The following is a 26,014-nucleotide window of genomic DNA, read 5'->3' on the forward strand; positions in this document are numbered from 1 at the left end:
CAAATCAGACTGCTCATAAGCAATCCTCATTTTTTGGATTCCATGAATGAGACAGAACGAAAAGCATAGATCTCATTCATTTTTGCTGTAACTGGAAACCAAGTTAACAGCAATCTTAACAGTTTCAAAGTCTTTAGTTATAATATAAGCATAAAGATTCAGTACTCTGAAAACTATTTACACCACATTCCTGAAAATCTTGATGATTCTAGAAAACATAGTGAACGATTTCCCCATGACACAAAGACAATGAAGGGCCAAAGCTAGTACAGATGGGTTCTTATGTTCAGATAGATTGTCGGAATCTGCAAAGAGATAGCCTTACAAAGTTCATTTAAGAATGTCAAATAAAAGAAGCTTTCGAAATGGGACAAAACAACTTTTTTTTAGCCTTTATTTGATTATTCTCAAGTTCTTGTTGATTTAAAAGTGTCGGGATGTTTTTACAACTAATTTAATTGCATTATAATTTATTAAGTGAAATGATATTTAATTAACCTTGAACGTAATTTAGTGCGGTAACTTACTATTTTTATATCTTACAATAAGAGCTGATGTGCAAAAACTAACATCCCATTTATTTTCAGCATATGAAATACGCATAAAATCAGTTTTTAAAAAAGTCGAAATGTTCACTTGTTATTGATGTTTAAAAGGAAAGTTAATAAATATCTGCTCAATTCAAATCTTTCATTAATTAAAAATGTATTAAAGTTGTTTATATTTGATTTCATTATGATTGACAATGAGTGTGAATATGCAAGGTGTCCATTCTAATCATGGCCCGAAAGTTAATTTCTAAACTTCTAGAAATAGATAGGTACATATTCCCAATCGAAAAAATGTTATATATCCCGTAAAGAATTATATTTTATGTTTTTTGAATCACTAACAGTACTTTTGAAAAAATTATGAGGCCTAAATTTTCAAACAGTCTTCTGGCCCTATTAATCGTATTTACTAAAACATTTTTAACACATTAAAACTTTTTAATTAAATAGAAATTTCTGCAACTAAAACTAACCGCATAGCTTTGAATATCATTATTTCAGTCGATTCGATACCATTTCAATGGCCGTCTCGAGGAAGATCCTCCACCAATTCATGGTGCCTTTCCGGAGGGGCCTTTGATTGGCTAAAAATAATAAAAATAAAAGTTTTATAGCTGGTTTTTGTCGCAGAAGAATGGAACTTTAAAAAAAAATTTTGGTGTGTCATAAATGTTTTACTAAATATGACTAACAGGTCTATATAAAAATGTAGATTTCGTAAATTTTTTTTCCAGAAGTACATTTATTTACACAAACAGCATAAAATATCATACTTTATGCGAGTTAAAAAAATTTTTCCAGTTGAAAGACCAGGTTATTTCTAATGGCTCAAAAATTAGCTATTTCATGGCCCAATAGACACTTTATATAGATACGTATTAAGAAATGTATAAATTTTTCTGTGCATAATGGCTCAATTTTTTTTATTTTAATTCATGGCCCAATAGACACCTTATATAGACACGTATTAAGAAACATATAAATTTTTATGAATGTAATGGTGCATAAATTTTCTTACCTCAATGGGCCAAAAAGGAAGAAAACTGTTCTCTTTACGATTCTAAATATCACCTTAAAAATGAATATTTCCAATAAAATGAGCTAATTTCTTTTAACGATTTAGAAAGAAAACTAGAAATTTTGTTTAAGTCTTTCTCTTACTGCAGAAAATTCTATACTTCCATAAAATTCCTTCCAGGGCAGTATAAGCAAATAAAGAATTCTTTTCTCGCGTATAAAATGTTAACAGATTTTTCATATAAATCTTAGTTGAAAAATATTTGAGTTAATAAATATTAAACGATTTAATTAAAAGATTTGATTCTCATATCAAAAGTCAAGAATTTCACTGCAAAACTGCTTGGCAAAATCGTCTGGACCTTTTGTTTTGTGATTATGCAGTGGAGTTGACAAACTATAGTAAGAGATTGCTAAGATTATATATATTTGAAAACATACACTAGCAAGTTTAAGATGGATAAACTATTACAACAACAAGATTAGAATTGATAAACTATTTCATAATAAACTTTGTTTTTGTTATTTTAAAATATCTCAACTGATTTTTTATGCGATGAAAGATTGCCAGCTTGACTAATTTTAAACACTCTTTTTAAAATTGATAAAAGCTTCTGATATTTCTAAATGATTAGTTCTGGGTATTTATCGCAGTCAGATGTTCAAAATATTATCAAAATTACACCTGCAGTCGTAAAAGAAAAACAATGTAATAATAAAATAGTTTTCGAATTTTTTTATAAATTCCTATTTAAGAAGTAATTTCATAAAATGATGCTGTTATGTCCCGGCATAAATACCTAGATAATGAAAGATTAAAGCATAAAATTAATTATAACTTTCGAAAATAATACTGAAGTATTTTTTTGTCATATCACATATTTCTAACTTGCGAAGTTTGAAAAATACGAAACATATTTAGATCAATACTTATATAACAGAGACTTTCTAAGGATTTTAAAAATTAAGAAATTTAAATACAATGAAAAGCGTTAGATTATAATAAATATTTGTCAGCATACACCCATAAAATGTGTTTGGCTTTAATATTTTAGTCAAATTGTGAACATTTTAGCTGCATCGCTTTAGTTGTATCTTATTGCCCCCGACTAAAAAATATTCTTCACATAAAATAAAATTTTTGAAGTAATTTGAACAGCTTTTCGAAATTACATACAAATTGAAATAATGTAAAGTGAACGTAACAAAACTCAATGTATTTTAAAGAACACAGTCGTAAGTGTAGAACTCAACATTAAGTAGGAAGTTGAGAAAATTCTAAGGATGATGTGCTTAAAAAACAGAATAAAAAGTCTGTGTAACAGAAAATATTATTTAATAAGCAAACTTTAATTCTAAATATTAAATCTTCTGAATTTTCAACTTTTGTGATCATCTTAGCATGATTAATGAAACAGTAGTCACCAAAATCTTTGTAGAAAACGAAATATTTTATATTACTTATAGTATTGTGGAACAGTCCTGAAAAAGAAAAATTGGCAGAGGAGAGTTAAGTTGTGTAATCTAATAAAATCAGATTCTGATTTATGAGGCATACAGGAATCTTAAACGAGATGAAACGAGAACAAATGAGAGAGGAATGAACTTCCTGATTCTTAGAATTTCCTGTAGAATTGTTGGTAAATCAAATGCAATCCGAGTAAATTTTCTTAGCTATAAATAACAATTATTTTTATCATAAACTTTATTCAAAAAGGCGATAGGATAATTTTTGCACTTGGACTTCTTTTAACTAAACCATTTTACTGCAGAGCCCTTTGATTTTCGGGGGGGAAAAATCCAATTTTTGGGACTTTGAAATGTTAGGAATTTTCGTGAATATAAAAGATGCACAGAAAGCAATAGACAAAATTTACGTTTTAAATAGGTGCATATCTGAAAAGGAATTGGAGATTTAAAAGTTTTACTGCACAAATCGAACCAAAAATATACCAAGAAGGTTGCATATCCTCCCTTATACATAAAGGTTAAGTCGGATATCTACCCCATATGTTTGTAAATTGCTCCGAGTAGCTTCCACCAGCAGAAAATACTATACTTCCTCTTTAGCATTTATTGTTGTCAAGATACTCTGGGTCGCACTTTGCTAACAAAAATGCCACTCTTCCCCTTCATCACTTTCTTTGACTTGTGGACGTGTCTAGTTATAGAAGAACAAATGGAATTAAAACTACCACCAAAACAAAAATTAACTGAGTTTAGACTTGAAGATACCATTCATTGAACATCAAAATCCTCCAAAAATAGGAAAAACTATTTGATTTTTTTAAAACTAATGTTTGACGCAATGCAAAGACATTTCATAGGGTAAAAATTATAAATTTGTGGATTATGAGAAATACAACGACCTCGTATAATCCATGCACTAACTTTCACGCAGGATCAAAAAAATATATCTATTCACATTCAGTTATATGACAAAGAGAGAGAACAAGGGTTAGTACAAGAGTTGATTTCTGTTAAGAAAAGGAATTGATGGAACTGATCATGTATTGAATGAATTTCATGGCACTAATAGACTGAAGGACTGAAAGGAAATTTGTGAGAGCTATGGCCTTCGAATATGGTATGTTAAAATATTATTAATATATAAAACTTTTAATACAATCGAGTGCCGGCGTCCTTTGAGAGGGGTAGCGCATCTTCCCCGTGATCTGGCGTCCCGGGTTCGAATCCCGGTTCGGGTATGGTTGTTCTTCATCTGTGAGGTGTGTGAATGTGCCTCCGTGTAAAACGGGGTTGTGTAAGCAAATGTGTGAGTTTCATCTTCATATGAGCTAGAAGACAGACTTCTGCCCTCGGGTGCTCAGGGGTCTTTACCCTCAGAAGCTACTGCACCCCATTTCCGTGGTAACGCTGACACGACATCATCATCAATACAATCGAGTTCAAAAATTTTTTCTCTAAAATGTAAATATCATCAAAATTGTTTAATGGTGAAAAACAGTTCGACGCAAAATACTGTCCGATTCCTTGTTTGTGAACATCTTGTGCAGAAAGATATTGTAGTTCGATGTACTTTTCTGAACAATGTGCATTGTTAATAATCGTATGCTGTAGAAAGAAAAATTTAGTCACTCGCATTCCATAGTCTGAAATACGTACTTTATATCGGGTTTAAATATTTTTATGCTGAATTCTTTTAGCAGATTCTCAAATAATTTGTATTCTTGTCTCTGGTCATACCAGAGACAAGAATACAAACCTTGCACGTCTTTGCTTCTAGTCAAACCGCACGTTACATTTCTGATGCAACCATCTACTTGCAAACTGGATGCGTTTGTTACTAAATTTCATTTGCTCGTTTTATTTTATGCTGCAGTCTTAACAACAAGCGTGGGTACTTCTTTATACACTATGAATTTCCATACTTTTGAAGATTTATATGTGCGACTTTCTTTCCGTAAATATTTTCCTAATTCAGTTATCTTCAAAACCCTTGCAAACTATTTAATAAGTTTTTTATCTATCTACTCTTATTTTTTGTGTGCAGTTTTGAGGTATTATCCCACTTCTGGCCACAATAAAGACCACTTGTGATTATGTCTACAGAAGTTTAACCTTCAAAACTTCACGTTTTGAGTCCGTGGAATTTCACAAGAACTTCCTTCTTAGTCAAATGAGTGAGATTGAATTTGTATTTCGTCTCCTTAAAGACAAGGTTAAGCGTCGAATATTTTGGGTTAGAGAGGTTATCTCTGTACTAAAGGACCGACGAACTCTCACAAACTTCTCATCTTGCGATAGGACCCGATGAATGATGAGAGATTCGTATCATCACTCAAATATGTTCCTTCACGTATATTCTCTGATCTTGATTGCCGGGCGACTACGTTATATATATCACTTATTTTCGAATTAACCGGCTGCTGTCACAGGATCTTTTTCCGAAATTTATACCCAAAGGAAATGTCTTTCATAAACAATATGGATTCAGAGGCGCAACATGTCAGGTGCGATACTGTGTCATCAACAACCACTGATATTAATATCAATTTATCATCTTCGGAATCAGACGGTAAGTTATAATTTCATAATAAAATATTTACAATAAATTTTAATAAAAATTATTTATAATAAAATATTAATATTGAAAAAATATTTTTTGATTGAAATAAAGAAAAAGCGATTAAGATGACAAATAGAAAAAAATTAATATAAATTATTTTATAAATAAAAACAATAAAATGTAGTGCAAACGAAATAGCAGAGAATCGTATAAATTATGGGTTTTATATTAATAATTATTATAATGAATCATCTTATATCAATTGTATTGAATGGATTACTCAGATGGTCTTATTATAACAGCTTTATCTGAAATTATTATTAAAACATAGTTTTAATTAAAAACATTTGATGAATAAATTTTAATTTTGCATATGTATGATAGTGAGATATCATAATTATTTCGGAATAAAATTTATGAATTTAATTTATTATTGACAAAAACATTAAAAAAAATCCAAAGATTTGGGAAACCAATTACGCAGATGGCAAAGTTATAGCATTTTATTAGGAATAAATTTCATTTTTGGTCAAAGGTCCATGAAAATTCATAGAAAATAGTAAATATTATTAATGAAAAAATTTTGTATAACAAGCCTTAATGAGTACGAAATAAACGTTCAATAATAAATATTTGCTTAATTCTTGCATTTATTTAGTAGATATTTATGCATACAGATAATTCATGTTTTAAACAGCTTTCTTTGTCAGTGTCAAAGTCAGACAGATAAAAAAAAAAATGTTTCTTCAGCAAATAGATAGAATAAATTATTAAAAAAAATTAAGGATCTTTAAAAATAAGGTTAGGATGATTATAAATAATTTATTAATTTCTCCTTATGATGCCTGGGAACCAATAAATATATAATTTTTTCTGTCCCCCTCTTTTCCTTCACTCTTTTTTATATCTCTTTAATCTCTTTTTTTTAAAAAAAACAGTTCATCTTTCTCTCTCTCTCTCTTTTCCTTTTCTTTTCTACGAGATATACTGTTGAATTCCTAATAATTTTTTGATTTCTATAAAATTTCTTACTAGTCTAAAAGAATTTTCTTCAGCAAATAAATGTCACAAACTTTTAATTAAGAGATATGGAAATCTGTTCAGAGATAGAATGGTTTCTTTGTCAGTCTAAAAATAGATTTAAATAATTATTGAATAAATAAGTCTAAAAAATAAAATGAAATGGCTAAATATTTTTTTCCAATTCAATTTTCTTCACAGTTTTGTGTATCACACATTTCTTTTCTAAAATTTCCTCTAGATACATTGTTGAAATGTTCGACTAATTTTTTTTTCAGTCATACGATTTCTTTACTTAAAAACATACAGAAAAATATTTTGGCTATTATACTTTCATTCGATTTAAAAAAAAATAAGAATCAATATATTTAGAAAACAAATTTTTAACGTGCATGAACAACCCAGGTGCATTAAGCTTTCAATGAAATAACCGCGAACTGATAATATTTATTAATTGTATTTACACTATAAAACATTTAATAATATTTATCATTATATAATTTGCATTTGTATGGTGTTATTTTAGATATGTGGTACATTAATTTATAAGATGCCTTAAAAAATTAAAATAATACAACAAATGTTCATTCATATTCCACGATGTTTCACTTCAGTGAAAATGAAACATTTACATCTCAAAGGAAATGCCGACTATTAGAAATGTCATTTCATCAAAATACATGTTGCTTGCTATAATTAAGCATCAAATGCTTTCAAAAGAGAGAAAAATGTTAACATTATTAGCGGTTATGTCATCGTTATCGATGAACAATACTGTTACTGCAATTATTATCTTTTTTAAAACACATTAATAAAATAATATTTACTTTGTTATATCATAAAAATTGTTGCAAGATACATTCGAATTTAAGTGAATGTAAAAGTCAAGATTTTATAGCCCATAATCCTCTTGAAAGACACCATTACTTTAATCTTATTATCGCCGATGTTCTACTTTATGTAAAATAAATTTAACATATCGTAAAATTTATAATCTGTTAAAAATAATAAATTTAAAAAGATCCTATGTTAAAAATAATAAAGACCCTCTATTATTTTTCTTTTGTGATTGGTATCATTACTTTCAGCGATCTCTTTACAGTTATTAAAAAGAAAAGAAAGTGTGATAAACCTATTTCCACGGTCACTTGTTTGCCTTGGTTCTACACCTCTGCGGCCTTCATTTTTGTTTTATTGTTCAAACCACTTCAAGGCTTGGTTAATGTGAGCAAGTGGTTGTATCTCCAAGTATTAAAAAAGTTGAATGACCGGATGGCAAAAATAGTAGCATAGCCTAATTGACGTATAGCTTGCCTTATCAGATTCTTATTAAATTCTCTGCGGTCAAAATTCACTGATCGATAGATTCATTATTGCAATGTTTACTCTATCCTACAGGCATGTTTTTTTTTTAATCTGTTATAACTTGAAGTATCTAGTTACGATGTTTGTTTGTTCTAGTTCGAATTCTTGAATTAAAAAAATGATGCAAAAGGTTTGTTCTCCTTTTAATAACCTTTTACACTCTAAGATAATATCAAGCTGCATTAAAGATGCGAATGGTTATAGTTTGTAAAAAAGAATGACTTACTTTGATAAAAGTGCAAGAATTCTTTGATTAAAAAATATTTTTATCCCTAGAATTTTAACTTAATTTTAAAAAACCATTTTGCTCTGTCTTAAAGAGTCATATAAAGCTATAATTAATAATGACCTTTTTTTTATTGAAAAATAATCGAATGTACTGAATAATACAATGCCTCAAAACGAAAGTGTTTTTCTTCAATTTAAGGCAAGACATATCAACTTACTTATATGAACCTATTTTTTTTTTTCTTGAAATAATCTTTGTCGGAAATAAAATAAAATACATGGAAATAAAAATAAATGAAATTAATAAATTAAGGATTGAAATACTTTTGATTAGAAGTTAATTAATATGTCTTTTCCGTTTTAAGAGTTTGGCTGAAATTAAAGAATGAATTTTGTTTATCAGAGTTTTTCCAAAAATATATATTATTATTATTATAAAATTTTTCATCTTAATTATAAAACCATTTCTGGTACTAAGTTATTAAAATAAATAATCTGACTTGTACATGTCTCTATTGTTGTACATTGGTTTAAATAAAAGATTTTAGTTTCGAATAACAATTTTCATAAGAATTATTATCTCTTCGATATAATTTTGAAATTTATATATACGTTGACAGTTTTTCCATGTGGTTTTTGACTGACACACCCGTGTATTTTTTTTCCAAATTTATAACTCAGAATAGAAAATATGTTGACCCAGTAAGTGGAACAGTGTCGAAAATGTCCGAGGTGCGAGAAATGTGAATAAACAAAAAGATATTCTTCCATCATTCAGCTTATAAATAAGTTTCAGTTCTGCAATTCATTTATGAGCCATTATATGTATTATTACCACCTACATCTTGGCTTGTGCAGCATGTTTATGGAATGAAAAGTTGCACGTGTCAAGGTCGCATAATACAATCTTTACAAGATCAATTCTTGTTCTTGCTGATGTCTGGAGGAAGGCTGGCACTTTGTTCATGCTAGATAAAAAATGAATATTGATGGCATGGCATATCGGCGTTCCTGTACCTGAAACGATATATCTTCTTGACAATTCGTATGCAGCTGTCGTATGTTCTAATCTCATATAAACACCAAGTTAATTATAAATACAATAAAAAATGTGTAATAAAATCAAAGTTTTCTCTTGCACCTTACAAGTTTGATCTATTTTTTACAGTTTGTGCGTGATGAAAACATAATTTCAGTACATTTTGTTTGTTTTAATTGTTTTTGAATTGAAGTTTATAGAGAAGAGAAATAATAACTAGTAGCATCAGATAACCGAACTGTTTTATATGAATAAATCTTAAACACAACGAATTGTTGGACTTTGATTGGTGTTTACAAAAGAAAATGGAGAGATTCGGATACATAATGTTCTTTTACTGTCTGCATGTTCATTGGTGCTGCCTTTTATTTAGAAGCCGTAATAGGTATAAATACGATAGTATAAAACGTTGCTCCATGCACAGCAATTTCGGAACGTCTTTTAACTAATGGTTATCTATAAGAAGTGTCCCAATTAAACTGACGGCCTAAACATTGAACTGTATATTTTGGTCTATAGAATAATCGTCATAACTGACTATTCTGACCCGTCCGAAGGTACATGGAAAAATCTGAATGATCTGACGGCCGCAACAGCATTGACGGGAACTAAGCTTGAGACCTAATGGACCTCAACGGCCACAATACAACTCCCCCCGTAAGGAGTCACGTCCCGTCATCGGTAAGGAGAACCACCCCACATTATTTCTGTACCCACCAAAGAGGTGAGAACCAATCACCATTACGGAAGCTACTCATCTCTATATCCGATGTACTTCTCGGGGTGGTGATCTGTAGATTAAGTCTAAATTCAAATGGCATTTCAGCACATATTACCAAATTAAAGATTCATCATTTTTCTCAAGTGTTCTTCCAAAATTCTCAGTAGCAAATCACAACCAAATCTGAATCTTGTGCCATTAAACCCAATCAATCAATCAAGAATTCACATGTATTTGTAAATATATTGCTAATTTAAGACCTAACCTTATTACTACTTTGCTAAGTATCTTATTACGTACTATAATTGTGGCTAATGAAGACGATGAAGGAATGCAAAATTTCCAAGCACCTAAAGAACTGTTTTCACCTAACATTAGGGCAAGTTATTACAAAACTACATCGCTAACGCAAAAAATTTTCCAAAGAAGGATGATAAGCTTGTAAACAAAAAGATTTTTAAAGTGGTGTCGCATTTTTAGTTTAATATTCGCAGCATTTTTCTTTATTTTAATGCATTTTTAATTTTATTTTATTTCGATTTTGAGAATGCATGAATATGTATTTGCATGGTTACAAATTTGAAAAATCCACCGGACTTCTGATCTCACAATTTAAACTGTATAAATACTAGACATAAATCATATGGGCTCCACTTTCATATCTCGAAATGCGTATCATTCAGTTATGCAATGAAATTTTGTGTCACGAATCGGTTAAATCAATGAAATATTCCACATAAACAAGGTTTTATCATATTAGAAAAGCAACAGTATACACACGAAAAAATTGTTTTTATTCACAATTTCTGACATACCATTCACTAATTCCTCAGAGAAAAAATTATTCTTTGCACATAGAAGTGAAGAAAATGTGTACTACATCCACAGGTAATATTTCAACTTTCATCTACAGGGAAATCTTTAAATAGTGGTTTAAGAGAAAAATTCACTGGTAACAACTGCAATGAAAAGTTGTTGTTTTTTCTTAATTAATTGAGTAATGTTCTCAGAATGAATTAGAGGATGCGCTATTGGAAGCATAAAACAAAACACTCTCTGTTCGCCAATAGAAGACACGTCTTACATTTAAAAATTAATTTAAGCAGCTCATCAACATAGATGCAATTTATCGAATGTGAAAAATCGAGTTTTTTGATTCTGACCTTTAAGAGTTTATTTTGAGCTGAATACTTTTAACAAACTAAAAAAATCAATTGCAATAGATGCAATCTTAATGAACGCTTTTTGCTGATTTTCTATAGCTAAATAATTTACATTTGCGAAAAACCAAAATTTAAAAGCCGCCTTTTAATGTGGAGCATCAAAATTCGGTGGATCATTTTTTTATATTAAAAATGCTCAAGCTATGGAAGAGTAAATCATAAGTTTAAAGAAAAAGATCAGAAAAGGATTGGGAGTTGCAAAACATTTTCACCATGAAAAATTTATTTATTATTATTTTAAATTTTATAAAAATATTTTTAAGTTCAATATATAAATTCTGATTATAGTTTTCGCACTTAAAATACGTCCTCAACTGTCAGCAATTTTGTATTTGCCAGTTTAACTAAGTGGGAAACCAAATTTATTGCTCTTCTCTCAGAATAATATGATGAAAATCGGTAAGCAGTATTAATTTGTTCAAAGGATCAAAGTTTGCATTTTTCTTTTTCTTTTTTTTACTTTCATTTACTTATTTATTGCTGTCATTTCTCTTGACTTAATATAGTGGTTCATGATACATATATTTTTCAATTATATTGCTTTTTCATTGCCTGAATATTTACTGCATTTTTACTGTTTGATTGTGAGTACATTTTCTTGTTAGCCGCAACTGTTTATGCATACTTACTATTTTGTCATGCTGTTGTTATCTGTGTCGTACGATGTTGTTTTCTATATTCCTCATTCTATTTTTATTTGCCATTTTATTTTCGTAAATTAATTAAAATTTGTGTTTGTGATAAGGATTAGGAATTGTAAGTGCTCGTAATTAAGATTATTTAATTTTAGTACATATTTTACGAAGCAGAAATTCTTACTCCATTTAGCTCCATTTAATTAAATATAATTGTTTGGAACCAGGTGTTGAATTTTGTGTTCTGTCGGCCTTTAGTCGACTTATAAGTTTTAAATTTGTTTGTATTAATTTAAATCAGTAACAGAGGAGCTTGGGGTTAGTCGTAACAGAGACTGGTTGTAACAAGAACTTTAAGCAGAGGATTCTGAAATTTTTAATCGTATATCGTATTAATTCATTATATCTCACTACCCTACAGAAACGGGTAGTGAGATATAATGAAATGTGCCTGTTTTATCTAGTTAATGGAAAACAAATATATTTCGCAAATTTTGATTTAAGACAAATTTGTTGATTTTTCAAGAACTACTTTTTCAAAAATACAAAGATATTTTTTTACTAATTTATTTTGCCACTAAATTGAGAATTCAAAAACTGTTTTCATTTTCTTTTCTAATTGTAATACTTGTTATTAATCAACAAAAATGTCTGAAATATACGATGGTGTTGGTAGTAACAAAATCTCGAGTCAATATATATTATATTACAAATTCCCAGATTTGTCTTGATTTGTATTTGATTCATATAATTCGACTTTTGCTTTAAATATTAACATGCTTCCTCAAAGATTAAATTCCTTCCTAATAATTCAACTCTGAAAGAGTCTAACAAAGCCTCACTTAATAATAAAAAAAATAAGAAAATTCCCTGCCTAACTGACCCACATGAAAAATAAGTAATTGAAAAATCACATGACCACATAATTAATAAAAAAAGAAAACAAGAACGAAGGATATGGGAAAATGAAAGTTTCGAGAAAGAAATCCAAAGTAGAAAATAAAGAGAGGGTGAAGAAGAAGATTTTAAATTATCATATAGATTCTAAAAAAGAAAGCTAATTTTTCTCTAGCTTGCAGAGATGCCTGCAGCAACTCTGACGATATGTTATAGTATAGCATATTACCCAATAGTAATATAATAACGTCGCTATAGGGTAATTTTGAACACTGTTTAGATGACAAGGATGGCGCGTGAGCTGACACCCCCGTCTTTAAGTTTCTTAAGTCACATCAGCCGGAATACATTTGCCCCCTAACAGATTTAGCATACACCAGACCCGGTACTTCAGTGAAATTGGGTCTCGCACCATGAGCACTCCGGTTTCGGAACTGAAATATTAAAAACAACCACTGGCGCCCACAATTAACTTGAAGGAAAACGGGTTCAATGTTTAATTCGGAAAATTTGGGTATAAAATGTGTGTGAAAGAAAACGGCCTATCATTTCCTGGCATGAACTGCAATTCTGATGCAGACTGACTTTTATGTTGATTGGTTATATAATTTTTTTCGTCATTTTACCATAAATCCCATGATAATATTTATTATCAATATGCTAAGTAATAATAACTATTAAATGTCCCGTGCATTTAAATTAATAAAAGAATAGTAAAGAAAAAATAATTTTATATACTGTTGTTTTTAATGTTACAACTTATCTCATGTCTGTTAAAAAATGCCCCACATTTGTGGCAAGTTGTAACTGACAAGTTTCGAAAAAAAAAAATATTTTTGGAACTGAAATCAAAACATTTGTTTAATGTTATAGTTAATGCATATTATAAACGAATAGTTAAACTATAAAGTAAAGAAGTTAATTTAGGAATCGCAAATACATTAAAAGATGTAAGCATCTTTTTAAAAATTGTGACAACTTACCCCGGTCTCCTATATTTGGAATTACAATTTAGCTAGTGTTCTCAAAAACAGCTAACAGGCGAAAGTACAAGTAAAATTACAAAATCATACGTACAATTGAAAACTTTAGAATTCGATAGAAAATCAAAAAAAAAAAAAAAAAACATCAGAGAATATTGCTTATTTTAACTATAAAAAGTGACAATCTCACAACTGCTGTTTAATTTTTCACAGGCTTTTTTTACAGGAATTCTGCTTTAATACCGCATAATAAAAGATAATTTTTGATAAAGTTTAACTGGATCGAAACATTGTTTATTTGAAATTTTCATATTTCCAGAAGCTGGGGGCAGCGGCGATATCCGACCCAATATTCCATCAAGAGTCAGCGAAGATTCGGGCATTGGGGCCCTCAATTCGAATATCAATCGGAAAAGAGCCCCATCCTTGCATCTGGATATGGGACCTGTTTCGAGAGCGAGCTCTTTCGCAGGCTCCATCAATACTTTGGCAACAACACCTACAATGAGCAGGAAAGATGCCTTTGTCTTTTTCCGAGAAGAGTCCTCTGAAAAGTAAGATTTTTTTTCCTTCTTTTTCTAAATCAGGATTATGGAAAATGCGATTCATTAATTACCTGTGCTATTTTTAGACTAGGAGAATACATTTCAACGCGGAGTGAAAGCGATCTTATTTAGCCTTTCATACATGAATTTTTATATTCAATAATACAAAAATAGATGTGGTACAATCTCGTTTAATCTAACGATATTGTATAATGACATTAACAGTTTTAAGAAATTCTTTTATTTTACTTAAAGATAATGCTCCTTTTTTCAATCTTATATTTCAATACGACGTATTTCCAATTAAATAGAGAAATTTGCTTGTAGATATACAATGAATTATAATAATTTATATATAATATACTAATATATGTGAAATATAAAAATGTATACCATGAAATATAACAATATTAAGTTTTCAGAATGCTACAAAATTACCAAAATCAGCTCAGAAAAGCTTTCACTTATTCCTTAATGAAAAGATTCCATTTACACTACTTGATCGAGAAAATACAACGCCATGAGAGAATAATTATAAATGGATCCACCTTTGCTCATGAATACATTATCAAGCTTTAAAAAAATGATTTTAGTTTTAAAGGCATACAACAATTAGATACTTAGATATGCAGAGTGATCTAGAAGTCTGTGAAAGTTTTTTTTAAATCGTAGTTCTCAAACGAATGAAGATAGAAATATACCTTCTGCATTGAAAGGATGAACACGAGACGATATATTTTTTTTTTAAATTACGAAACCATTATTTATTATTTGCATAAAGAGCATAGATGTCAAACGAGCAAGAACTCATTTTCACAACAATAAGTACCATTCTAATTGATATGAGAGAACATGTATCTTTGTGTGCTATTTAATGTTGCTAATAGCGTGTTTCCAAGTCCGCTGGCTGTGCTTCTGAATGGAAGATGAAACAATGAACATTTCCAAATCGTTTTCCCTCCAATTCTACCAATTACAGAGCCATCTGGGGATTTTAATCGCAAACTGTTTTACCATTAAATTATGACTTCCTTACAAATAAAAACTTGGCTTCATTTTCCTCTTTTCTGCACAAATTAAATCCTTCTGTCTTCATTATCTTGGGGATTATTGATTTTCATTAAAGTTTCTGCTGACTTTTGGATCCTCCTTAGCATAAACAAAATTTCACGATCTTTTTTCGAGCAATACAACCTTAAACACGTCATTGCATTTAATGTCAGATATTTTTTTTAAAAGAAGTAAACAAGCCTTTCATTCAAAATAAATAACAGCTAAGAAGGGGAAAAAATACTTTTTTCAATGAATGTTATTTCTCTAATCTTTTCTCTTTGTCACTTTTTGTTTGATTTTTCATTTTTAAAACAGGTATCATTTGTAAGTTATTTATATTTTTACTGTTCAACATTGTGGTTTCATATGTCTTTTTCTTAAACTACTTAGTGAAAAAAGTTTGTAATTGTTTTTAATATGGGAATGGACGATGCTGTAAAGAATTATCTGAATTTTCGAGAAAATTTCTCAAGTACTAATGGAAGAAAGATAGCTGTAATTTTATTGCATTAAATCTTTTATATGCAATATCGTCTTCTTACTCATGTAATAGTTATACATGATGATCCTATGAATAATTACAAAATAATGCGTAAGTTAAGAAAGGAAACAGACTCAGTTCATCTATGGCTATCATGTATGCCTTGCAAAATAAGATAAATGGTTCTAGACTGCATCTGCATTGAAGATGCAACTGTCCTTAACAGCGTCAAGTTGCCACGTGAAATCATTAATTATAATTAAAAGTAGGAAGTTAAATTAGACGAAAAAGTTTAGATTAAGATTAGTTTACGATTGTTATGAACTAAATTGAAAATAAATTCAATTTAGATAAATAATTTTAATAGCTAAATATGTATATGGTTAAACATAGGTAGTTAATAACATTGAGATAATAATTTCTTTTAAGTTCATAAGTTAATACGTCGTAGTTTTAGGAGTTTAGAATTTTTAAAAAATCAAATGTTTTTTTGGATATCTTTGGAAATTAAGATTATACTCTGAACTCCTGATAAAGTGTTCTCAGGGAACTGGGAAGTTAATGAGCATTTCACTGGTTGTTTTTTTTTCTTCTAATTAAATGGTTATTTTCGTTTGTATCATTTTGGAGATTCTTTTTCTCATTTATGACTGTAGCATTTTTTAAAAATATAAATCCATGCAGGGATTTTAATTTGCTTTTATTTTTTCTTGGTGGAGAAAAGTTATTAACAATTCATGCTGTACGAAGAATTTTGCAATATCGCCTAGAGAAAACGCGCCTCATTGCCTGACAGTGTGTTTTCTTACACAAGGCTGGGCCCTTTTCTGTCATTGATAGAAGAAGTAAGACAATGAGGCAGTTTAAGAATTAAAATAAATGGCATTTTTATTTAATCAATCGAAAAACAACTTTTAAATATAAATCTATATATTCTGGCTGAGAAGTATCGACTTTAGTATCGGCTGCTTTATTTCGAAAATAATACCTCCCAATAAAATCATGGTTCTACGTATGTTTTTGAAATCTCAAATTCAATATCTGTATAAATAGGTATAAGTGGTCACTCGCATCATCTAATCTAATCTCATTAAAAACCAGGCTTTGGATTTCAATTTGGAAAATGTGCAAAAACAAACTACTGCGATAAAATGTAATTATTTAAATTCTTGGACGATTATATGTACAATTTCTAATCTATCTCGCTAAGATTTAAATTAATTATCAAAATCAAAGGGTAATTCCTGTGTAATATCTATGCTTTGAAATATACAAAAAGAACCCTTTTTATGCTTTTCCTAACTTTTCTTCAGCACATTACTTTTGAAATTAGCTTGTGCAAGTATTTTGATTATTAAGTAATATAAAATTTTCTTGGTTCTTGAAGTCTAAAGGTCTCTCAATATATATTTGGCGTTATATATTTGCAAAATAGAAAGCTCTAACATTTTCGCATTTCTTCTTTGAAATTGCTAGAGCATTTCATGCAAATTCCTTTCTTCAGCTTCAACCACTTTCACAAGATGTCGTACCTCCATTTTCCTATTCTTTTCTGGAACATTGTTCACTTTATTATATAGTTCACTAAATATACACTTTATTTTTATGTTTAACTAGCTTCCAACAAAATTCTTTATAATTCCTTGAAAAAATCTGTTACAAAACAAAACAAAACAAAACAAATTCTAAAATAAAGTCAAAAACCAAAAGCACTGAAAATTTTGAAATTTAGCAATGAAAAATAGGGTGTAAAATTTCAGGCTTAGAATATAAAATTGTAAAGGTAGTTAGGAAAGTTCAGTACATTAAAAAATGCTACATAATGTTCGATTTGTTTAGAATGTGTGAGAGCTATTTAGGACACAATTCATGATTTTGAATGGTGATCAAATGATGAGAATGACTTCTAAGATGAAACCTCAACCTCGAAATTTCCACTCCATCCAAGGACAAGGGGATTTGTTCCTTCACTATGGTGTTAATATAATCAGTCCCACATATCACGGTGGATATTCGGTGGACTATGTCTCGCACCCTTGATCCTCCAATCTCGATGTTAAGACCTAACAATAGGCTTCCCTGTCCAGAATATTCTTTTTCATTTTTATTTAAGAAATAGAAATCCAATGTATTACATTGTAAGATATATGAATCAAATATTTTTCAAGACAAATTGGAATTCGTTTTACTATTTGTTTTATTATTTAAACATTTCCTTTATCTAACTTTTCATGTGTATTAAGATGGGATTTGCTATTGAGTGTATACTCATTTCCTGGCATTCTCGTTTTGATATTTTTTTACTAACACTCTCAGTAAAAATGTTCTATTTTAATATTTTTAAAATTTAATTATCCATTAATCTATTAATATAATTAAATTTGATTCCCTACCAGTGGCGCTACCTAGTTGTGAATTTGAGGAGAAAAGACTTATTTCAAGATTCCATGATATTTACATTGATGAATCACAAATTAAAAAGCTTAAATTCGAAAATAATTAAATAAAAATTACTTTTTAGAAAATTATAATACTGAGTTTTAAAAAATTGTTTTATTCATTTATTTTAATAGATATTAGTTGTCTCTAAAAATTTATGTAGTAATTATATCATCACTTTTACTCGACAGCGACTCTTTGGTTGTCATGCTGAGTGCCGTATATGCGAAACTGTTGGTTGTAATGGGAATCAGCTTTCCTCTGGCAGAAGTAATATCTCACAAGATTCCAGCATCCTATTATGAGGTAAATATGAAAATATTTAGAAACAAATGTCTTTATTTTTAAAGGACGAATTAAATAACGAATTTTTCCTTTTCAGGGATTCTACCTTTATCTTTATCTAGGCAGTATCGTATTTTTGATATATGTCTACCTGTTTCTGCTACGGTCAGAAACTCCAAAAAGAAACAAGACTAATTCATTCTTCAAGCAAGTCCTTAAAAGAGTTGGTTCTGTTGCTAATAGCATCAGTGCGATGGAGCAAGGAAGTACTGCAACAACAAGCAAAAGACGATTTAATGATGCTGCTCATTGCGGAAGCTTCTATCTGAGACTTGGAGCTGTTGGTATGTTCAATATGATCTTTCGAATATTTTTGTCTTTTAACATTCTTTTATTATCACTTTTTATAAAAGTAGATTGCGCGTATGAAATATTTTGCTCATTGTTCCCACATCATGTATGACATCGAATTCATATCAAAAGCATTACTTCATCAAATATTCATTAATTCGAGACTGCTTTTTACTGTCTCCTGTAAAATTCATTACTCTAAATCGTACATACAAATATTCAAGTGATATAATTGCAACAATTACCTGTCTGATAAGTTTTGGTGGAAGATGAATCGAAATTTCAGAATTTTTATTATGACTCTCTGCTCATTAAATCATGAATTTGAAGACAAGATACTGGATATTGTAATGCTGGAAATTTTATCACTTCTAGAAAGCAATTAGCATTTATATATGGATATTATTTATATTTTTATGACTTCTTATAATTAATAGCGAATTTTAGATATCTTTAAAATATCAGTATCTGAACTGCAAAGAAATTTTTATAAGTACCTCATTTTGGAACATCTGATTGTCCAAAGAAAAGTGATGACGGTTATAGTAAGCAATGTATGAGAGCTGTTTAAGTCATTTTAAAAGATCAAGAATCATTATTTATATATATTTTTTCTGATATACGTATAGAGAAATTGTGGTAATCGTCAAATAATTTGATCTCGAGATTCTAACGAATCACACCGTTTCAGACATTCCTAAGTTCAAAAAACACATCTTCGGTATTCTGTCTATCTTTCTGTGAACAGGATAATAGAAAAACTCTTTGATTTAACCGGATTAAATTTGGTATATGTTCTTTAAACTTAATTTGCATATTTCTATCAAATGTGAAGCGAAATCCGTTCAGGGGAAATCTGTCTGTTCTGCTGTGTCATATAAGTTAACATAAAAACTACAAAACGAAGAAAGCTAGATAAATAAAATTTGTTGACCTACACTTTCACAAACACGATAATTCAGAAGCGCATTGAATTAAATAAATCAAATTTGGTATGTGATTTTGGGACTACAATTATAGTTTTGTGTCAAATTATGGTTTCAATATCGGTTGGAAAAAACGCTTTTAAATACAAATTCGTTTTTCAGATATTATTTACCGCATGCCCGGGATTAATCGTCAAGGATCACACGAAAGATTCATTAAAGATGCAATATTGAAGCCATAGATCTGTATTGTGAATTCACACAATACAGATATTACTACATTCACAATTAGTTAAAAAGTTAAATCAGTCAATAATCTTAATGTTGTTCCGAGATCTCTTCAAATCAAAGAAAAATTCATGATTTTCAACTACATTTAAAGCATTTTCGATAGGTTTATAGCTTTAATTACATCTCTTGTAAAATAAATAATAGAAATGGCATCTTATATTTAGTTCAAGAAATATTCAATAATCTTAATTATCTTTCATAATCAATCTGATTATTCAGATGAGTAAAGGAATCTCTCTTTTTTTATGCTGTCCAAACTAACTCTACTTTTGTACAGTTAGTATCCGAAGCTGTACTTTTGAAGCTATATTTTTTTAGCTAACTCAATTATGAGTCTTATATTTAAAACTCTTCTTTCTAGCTTTTGGAATAGGCAGCATGATATATTCAGGATTGGAATTCGGACAGTTTTTCGAATTAGAAGTGGAATCCCATTGCTACAATATTCTGTATGCCTTGACGCCAAGCAGCCGGATGGCCTTTACGTTCATACAGCTGTACTTTATCTTCCTGAATTCACGAGTAAGTACAAAAGAAAACTGTTATCTAACTTTTATTTCTATAAAATATAGAACAAGAAAGCAATCTATAATACTATAGGTAGCAGAAAAGCATCCTATAATTGAAATTTGCTGTAGATTTCATGTCTGTGACTTGGTACAGTAAAAAACTCGTTAGGACGTCGTTCAATCGATTATACCAAAATGATGTACTTAGGAGAACGGCATGTTATCAAATACAATAATTAAATAATACAATACAATAATTTACTTTAGTAATACAATTTTTGCAATTTTTTAATAAGACTTTCTAATCATTTTCGAATATTATAACACTTAAAATATCTGACAATCTTAAACATTTTAAAGTATTTTTTAAATTATCTTTGAAACAATTGAGAAACATTTCATATGAATTGCTCAGCATTATTATTACAATATTCTCATTGAGTAACCATACATACATGTTTTTTCTTTTATTTTTCTCTAATTATTATCATAAAAAGTATAAAGATAAGATATAATTTCTGAATCATTTGTTTTATGAATCATTGTTAATGGTGAAATTTTATGTTAATTTACTCTCATTTGCTGGTGTGTTGAATTTTTTACTTTTGTATTATGTATCCTTAGTAAAAATACACTATTATAGTATATTATTAAATTTAATTATTAGTTAATCGATTAGTTTAATTGAATTTTATTATAGACTATTGCTGTCATCTAGTAGTTAATTAAAAATTATTATAAGATACTGTAGTATTTATAATAACTTATGTGAGTTAAAAAATAAGAAGTTAACAATTATTTAAATAAAAAATCCATTTTTTCTTACACTAATGAAATCGTGCTTCTAAAATGTGTGTTTTTAAATTTATTATTTATAAACATATATTAAAAAATAAGTAAATTGCATTAAATAAAAAATTAGATATATTGTTCCATTTTATTGCTTAATGCCTGTATATTTATCTTTTTTAGATGGCGATTAGCAAGTATAGAACTTTAGCCAGGTTTGGTTTGATGCATATGATTGCAACCAATATGTGTGTTTGGTTACACGTACTTGTGCAAGAAACGAAACATGAAATATTAACCCTCATCACTCCTAATTCTACAAACCTTATACCTGCTTTTGTTTTAGAAGCTCAACAACAAGAAGGCATGCACAGTTATGGTAAGAGTTAATTAGAATTACAGAATATATGCACAGTATAGAATTGTGAATGTAGATATTCTTATTTTGTTACATCGTTGTTTAGTACAATTGAATATTCCATAGCTGTTCAGGTGATCATCGTGATTCTCATAAGAATAAATCAGAATACAAAATTTATCTATAGTATTGAATTGTGACTGAATATATTCTTTGCTTGCTACATCATTGTTTAGCATAATCTAATATTCATTACTGTTCAGGTGACCATTGCTGTTCGCTTTATTATTTATAAAACGCAGAATTTGCACTAAATTGAAATAATTCATCACAGAATAAAAAAAGCATACTCTTCATTTTTTATTTCTAAACATCTTACATGTCGAGAGAGCATTGATTTTTTGGAAGAATCATTAAATTCCGACCATATTAAAATTATTGATTCTGTCATTTTTCAATCAGTCCCAAAAATTTTCGCAGGACTATCTTCTTCCATACTTAAAACAAAAATTAATAAAAAAAGAATATTGAATTTTATAAAAATTCACTACAGCTTGTTAAATAACTGTTTTAAATCGAATTCCCTTTTATGCAACGTATGAAAAAAAAGGAAGTAGCCATTGTATGCCAAATACAAGCTGTATGACGGGTGGAGGTAGCTCCAGACATTCCACTTGAATTTTTGCAACAATTTTTGAGTTTTGTGAGCAGTATAGGTCTGAAAATTGTCATGCAGTAGCTTTGGCTTTCGTATGGCTTCATGTTACAATAACGACTGGCAGTAATAGTATGGCCATGCTCCAGATACTCGATCAGGATAACACCGCATGAATCCCAGAATATGGTCGTCATTACTTTACTCAGAGGTGTAACATTAGACTTCCTTTTTTATTAGAGATCCAGCGTGTCTCCACTTTCATAGTGGCTCTTTTTGTATTAGGAATGAAATGATGAATAAAAATTTCAACCTCAGTACTGATGTAATAATTTAAGTGCTGGCTGTTAGAATGTTAACACTGGGGAAACTTGAGACTGCACATCATTAGTGCTGTTTTCTGTCCCTCAGATAATTTACATGGTACCCAGCGAGCACAAACCTTCGAATATAACAACTCATCAGAAACGATATGCTGCACTGTAGTTCAATCCTAGCTCTGATGCCATTTCATGAGTCAATCATTTTGAATCATTCTTTAACTCGTACCGTGTTGACATCTGTCATTGAAGAACTTAGACAGCCACTCATCCCCCCCCCTATTGCAATTTCTCATATCCTCTCTGCCCTATTAAAAAGAGACACCATTTCACAACATGTTGTCTTCTCACTGCTTCATCACCAAACACTTCCACTATGTAACTATGAATTTCACATGTGGACTTATTCTTTTGCTTATTAGAATCGACTCGCAGCTCGCTCCTGCTAACAAGCGAAGAATGGTATGGAAAAACAAGAATGTCTTGCCATATCATTCGCTCTGACGAATCTAGAAATTTGCAGTACCTATATACACAACAGCTGTAAAATAATTAACGCCATTTGTCTCCGTTCTGAGAATAAATATCTCTTCCATGGTAATTACTTTTCAAATGATGCTGCTTGTAATCATTTTTTTTCTTCATTTATCTTCGCATGATCTTTAGTCTCTCGTTATAGAAACTATCAAAACGAATCATACTGAAGATAATAGAAAAAATTCTTATGAAATACTAACTTATTTCTCTCATTGTGTCTGGAATTTTTTTAGTATATTTTATTTTAAAATATCTGCATATAGTCAAATCCATATTTGCTTATTACTTACAATTTTACTACACAAAAATCTTAGTCTTGACTGAACCATTTTTATAGCTAGTGCTAATTTTTTTAAAAATTTATAAGCGCTAATATAATTTGATTTAAAAGTGTGATGATAACTTATATCAACTAAATGTTTCTTTCAGAACAAGACTACATCTCTCCACTTGCAGAAGACTTTTCAGAACAGCGCAACATTAGTGATCATCATAGAGTCACCCGTTCTATAGATATGCATGGAATCTACATTAGTCATGGCTGCCGTCGACTAAATATAATGGGCGAATTAGTTCAAAATGCAAGTCCATTCCTTTTCCCATGTACCATCGAATATAGTTTAATTTGCGCAGCTATTTTGTATGTTATGTGGAAAAACATTGGGCAATTTAGGCAAGTCACTAGTGCAATGGATAGTGCTAGTTTAAATCATGCATTGGTTCATGGCAGTCGTCACAGGCACTATTACCAGGTCGATTGTGCCAAGGCTAACAAGGGTCTATTCACTGGTATCATGGTACTTGTGCTATCAATTATATGTCTCATTATCTTTTTTGTACTAATTAACAAGCCACAATATAAATATTTAGCAATATTAGAAGCTCATATTGCAGAACTTGTTCTGTATTTGCTGACCACATTGGCGGTCGTTATAGCTCTTGTTCAAGTCAGAGAGCTCAAGTACAATCCTCATCAAATCATGGAGTTAGACAGTATCTTACTCGTCGTAGCTCAGAGTGGATTATATCTTTTCACAATGTTTAGTGTCATTGGTGGGCATTTTACAATTGATCAAAATACGATATTAGTCTTATTAACGGCTTTAGTTTGCCTCATTCAAGGTACTTTTCAAACAATATTTATATTGGATGCATCCAGAAGATGTGCAGGCAATAGTGACCAAGCACATCGTAAGCCAGGTCGAGAAATGGTCACTTTCCTCCTTGTTTGCAATTTCGCCATGTGGGCCATAAATACTCTGGAAACTCGACGAGCAGATTCTAATCCTGTGCAAATGGAATTTTATGGCTTTTGGGCTTGGACAATTATTGCTCATGTAACAACACCACTCACTATATTTTTTCGCTTTCATTCAACAGTGTGCCTTTGTGACATTTGGAAAAGAACTTACAAGGTCAAGTCAGAGTACATATAATTTACTAACTCCATATGTTAAACATTATTTATTCTCCTCCGATTTTGTTTGCTTTTATTTTTAAATATTTACACTATATATATACATATTTGTTGATTGTAAAGATTTAAATAAAAAATGTTGTTGAAAGAAAATATCTACATTTTATTATTCTCCCCTTATATTCATGAAACAAACTAAATAAAATCAAGTTATCTATCATCTTCCTCTTACTCCAAAAATATAATCTATCAAGTAAAATTATAAGCTTCGTTGTAGACTCCAACATTTTTAATCATATTTGTAAGACACACAAAAGGTCAGCTTGTTGGCTGTTGAGCTTAGCCAGTCTTTTTTACTTTTTTCTTCAGTAACACTAATTAATATTCTTGGACTATTAGAGATACAAAATCGAATTCTGTGAGCTCTTGGTCATTTGTATATTATCTGATCGATAATCACGCTTAACTTATGCAAATCGCAATTAATAAAATATTTTAAAAATTTAAAGATTTTAAAGTTTCAGATTAATGCAAAGAATAAAGAAATTTAATTATTTAAATATTAAGAAATTTAATGATCTACATTTAAAATTAATTCTTTTTTAATGTTTAAATTCACCGTACGGAATTCTTAAGCAATACGATTGAGTGGAAAGGATTTTTATGCAAATTTTATGAAAAATGCACTCAGAATTAAGTTAAAGGATACCACAATCAACAAAATTAATGCCCGGTATACTATTTAATGTCAAGGTTGGAAAGATTTTTAACAAATCACAAAACCTTCTAGAACACTCTTTGACTTCCAGTTATCTTCTTAATATGAAACTGTAAATAATTAATTTAATTAGAAAGACAGTTTAATTTTAGATGGATCTTTAAAATCGAACTCCTTAAGAGGCGCTCCGTTAGCATAATCTACTCTTACCTTACAAGGTCTCACTAATCCAAGGAATGAGATACAGTTTAACTAAACAAAAGGTTCTGAGAACAGATCGCGAGATAAGTTACTCGTGGGATAACCAGAGAAACAATAATAAAAACAGAATAGTAACAATTACCATTTAAAGAATAATCAAGATACGTTATATGCAAAAGTAAAAGTTTTCATTTTTTTCCGAGCTTTAATAAGTAGATTTATTTAATTTTATAATAATTAAAATTATTTATTGCAACATTGGGAAACGGTGTAAAAATGACTCATTATTGTACAATATGGCCATAATATTTTACCATATCGGGACTCAATATTGAACAATATAAAAAATAATTTATATTTTACTCTTTTTAAATATTGTAAAAAGATCATACAATATTGATTTATTTTTTTAATTTTTGAAAACTATACA

The 26,014-nt window shown here is 29.6% G+C and overlaps 1 protein-coding gene across 6 annotated transcripts in view; it reads left to right on the forward strand.

Moving 5' to 3' along the window:
• Window positions 1–24,825, forward strand: part of LOC129960945 (proton channel OtopLc-like) — a 78,947-nt gene extending 54,122 nt beyond the window's left edge. For 4 of the 6 annotated variants that reach the window (XM_056074702.1, XM_056074706.1, XM_056074705.1 and 1 more), the window contains exons 3-8: window positions 14,029–14,263; window positions 18,419–18,533; window positions 18,610–18,856; window positions 20,442–20,602; window positions 21,562–21,757; window positions 23,678–24,825. In XM_056074702.1, coding sequence (XP_055930677.1) covers window positions 14,029–14,263; window positions 18,419–18,533; window positions 18,610–18,856; window positions 20,442–20,602; window positions 21,562–21,757; window positions 23,678–24,684 — 1,961 coding nt within the window. In that variant the 3' untranslated portion in view covers window positions 24,685–24,825. Of the gene's footprint in view, window positions 1–5,356; window positions 5,608–14,028; window positions 14,264–18,418; window positions 18,534–18,609; window positions 18,857–20,441; window positions 20,603–21,561; window positions 21,758–23,677 lie in introns of those variants that run through there. The other 2 variants (XM_056074701.1, XM_056074703.1) reach the window with 2 other exon arrangements.
• Window positions 24,826–26,014: the final 1,189 nt, after the last annotated feature.

The sequence above is a fragment of the Argiope bruennichi genome, chromosome X2 (assembly GCF_947563725.1).
Source record: "Argiope bruennichi chromosome X2, qqArgBrue1.1, whole genome shotgun sequence".
Classification (NCBI taxonomy): Eukaryota; Metazoa; Arthropoda; class Arachnida; order Araneae; family Araneidae; genus Argiope; species Argiope bruennichi.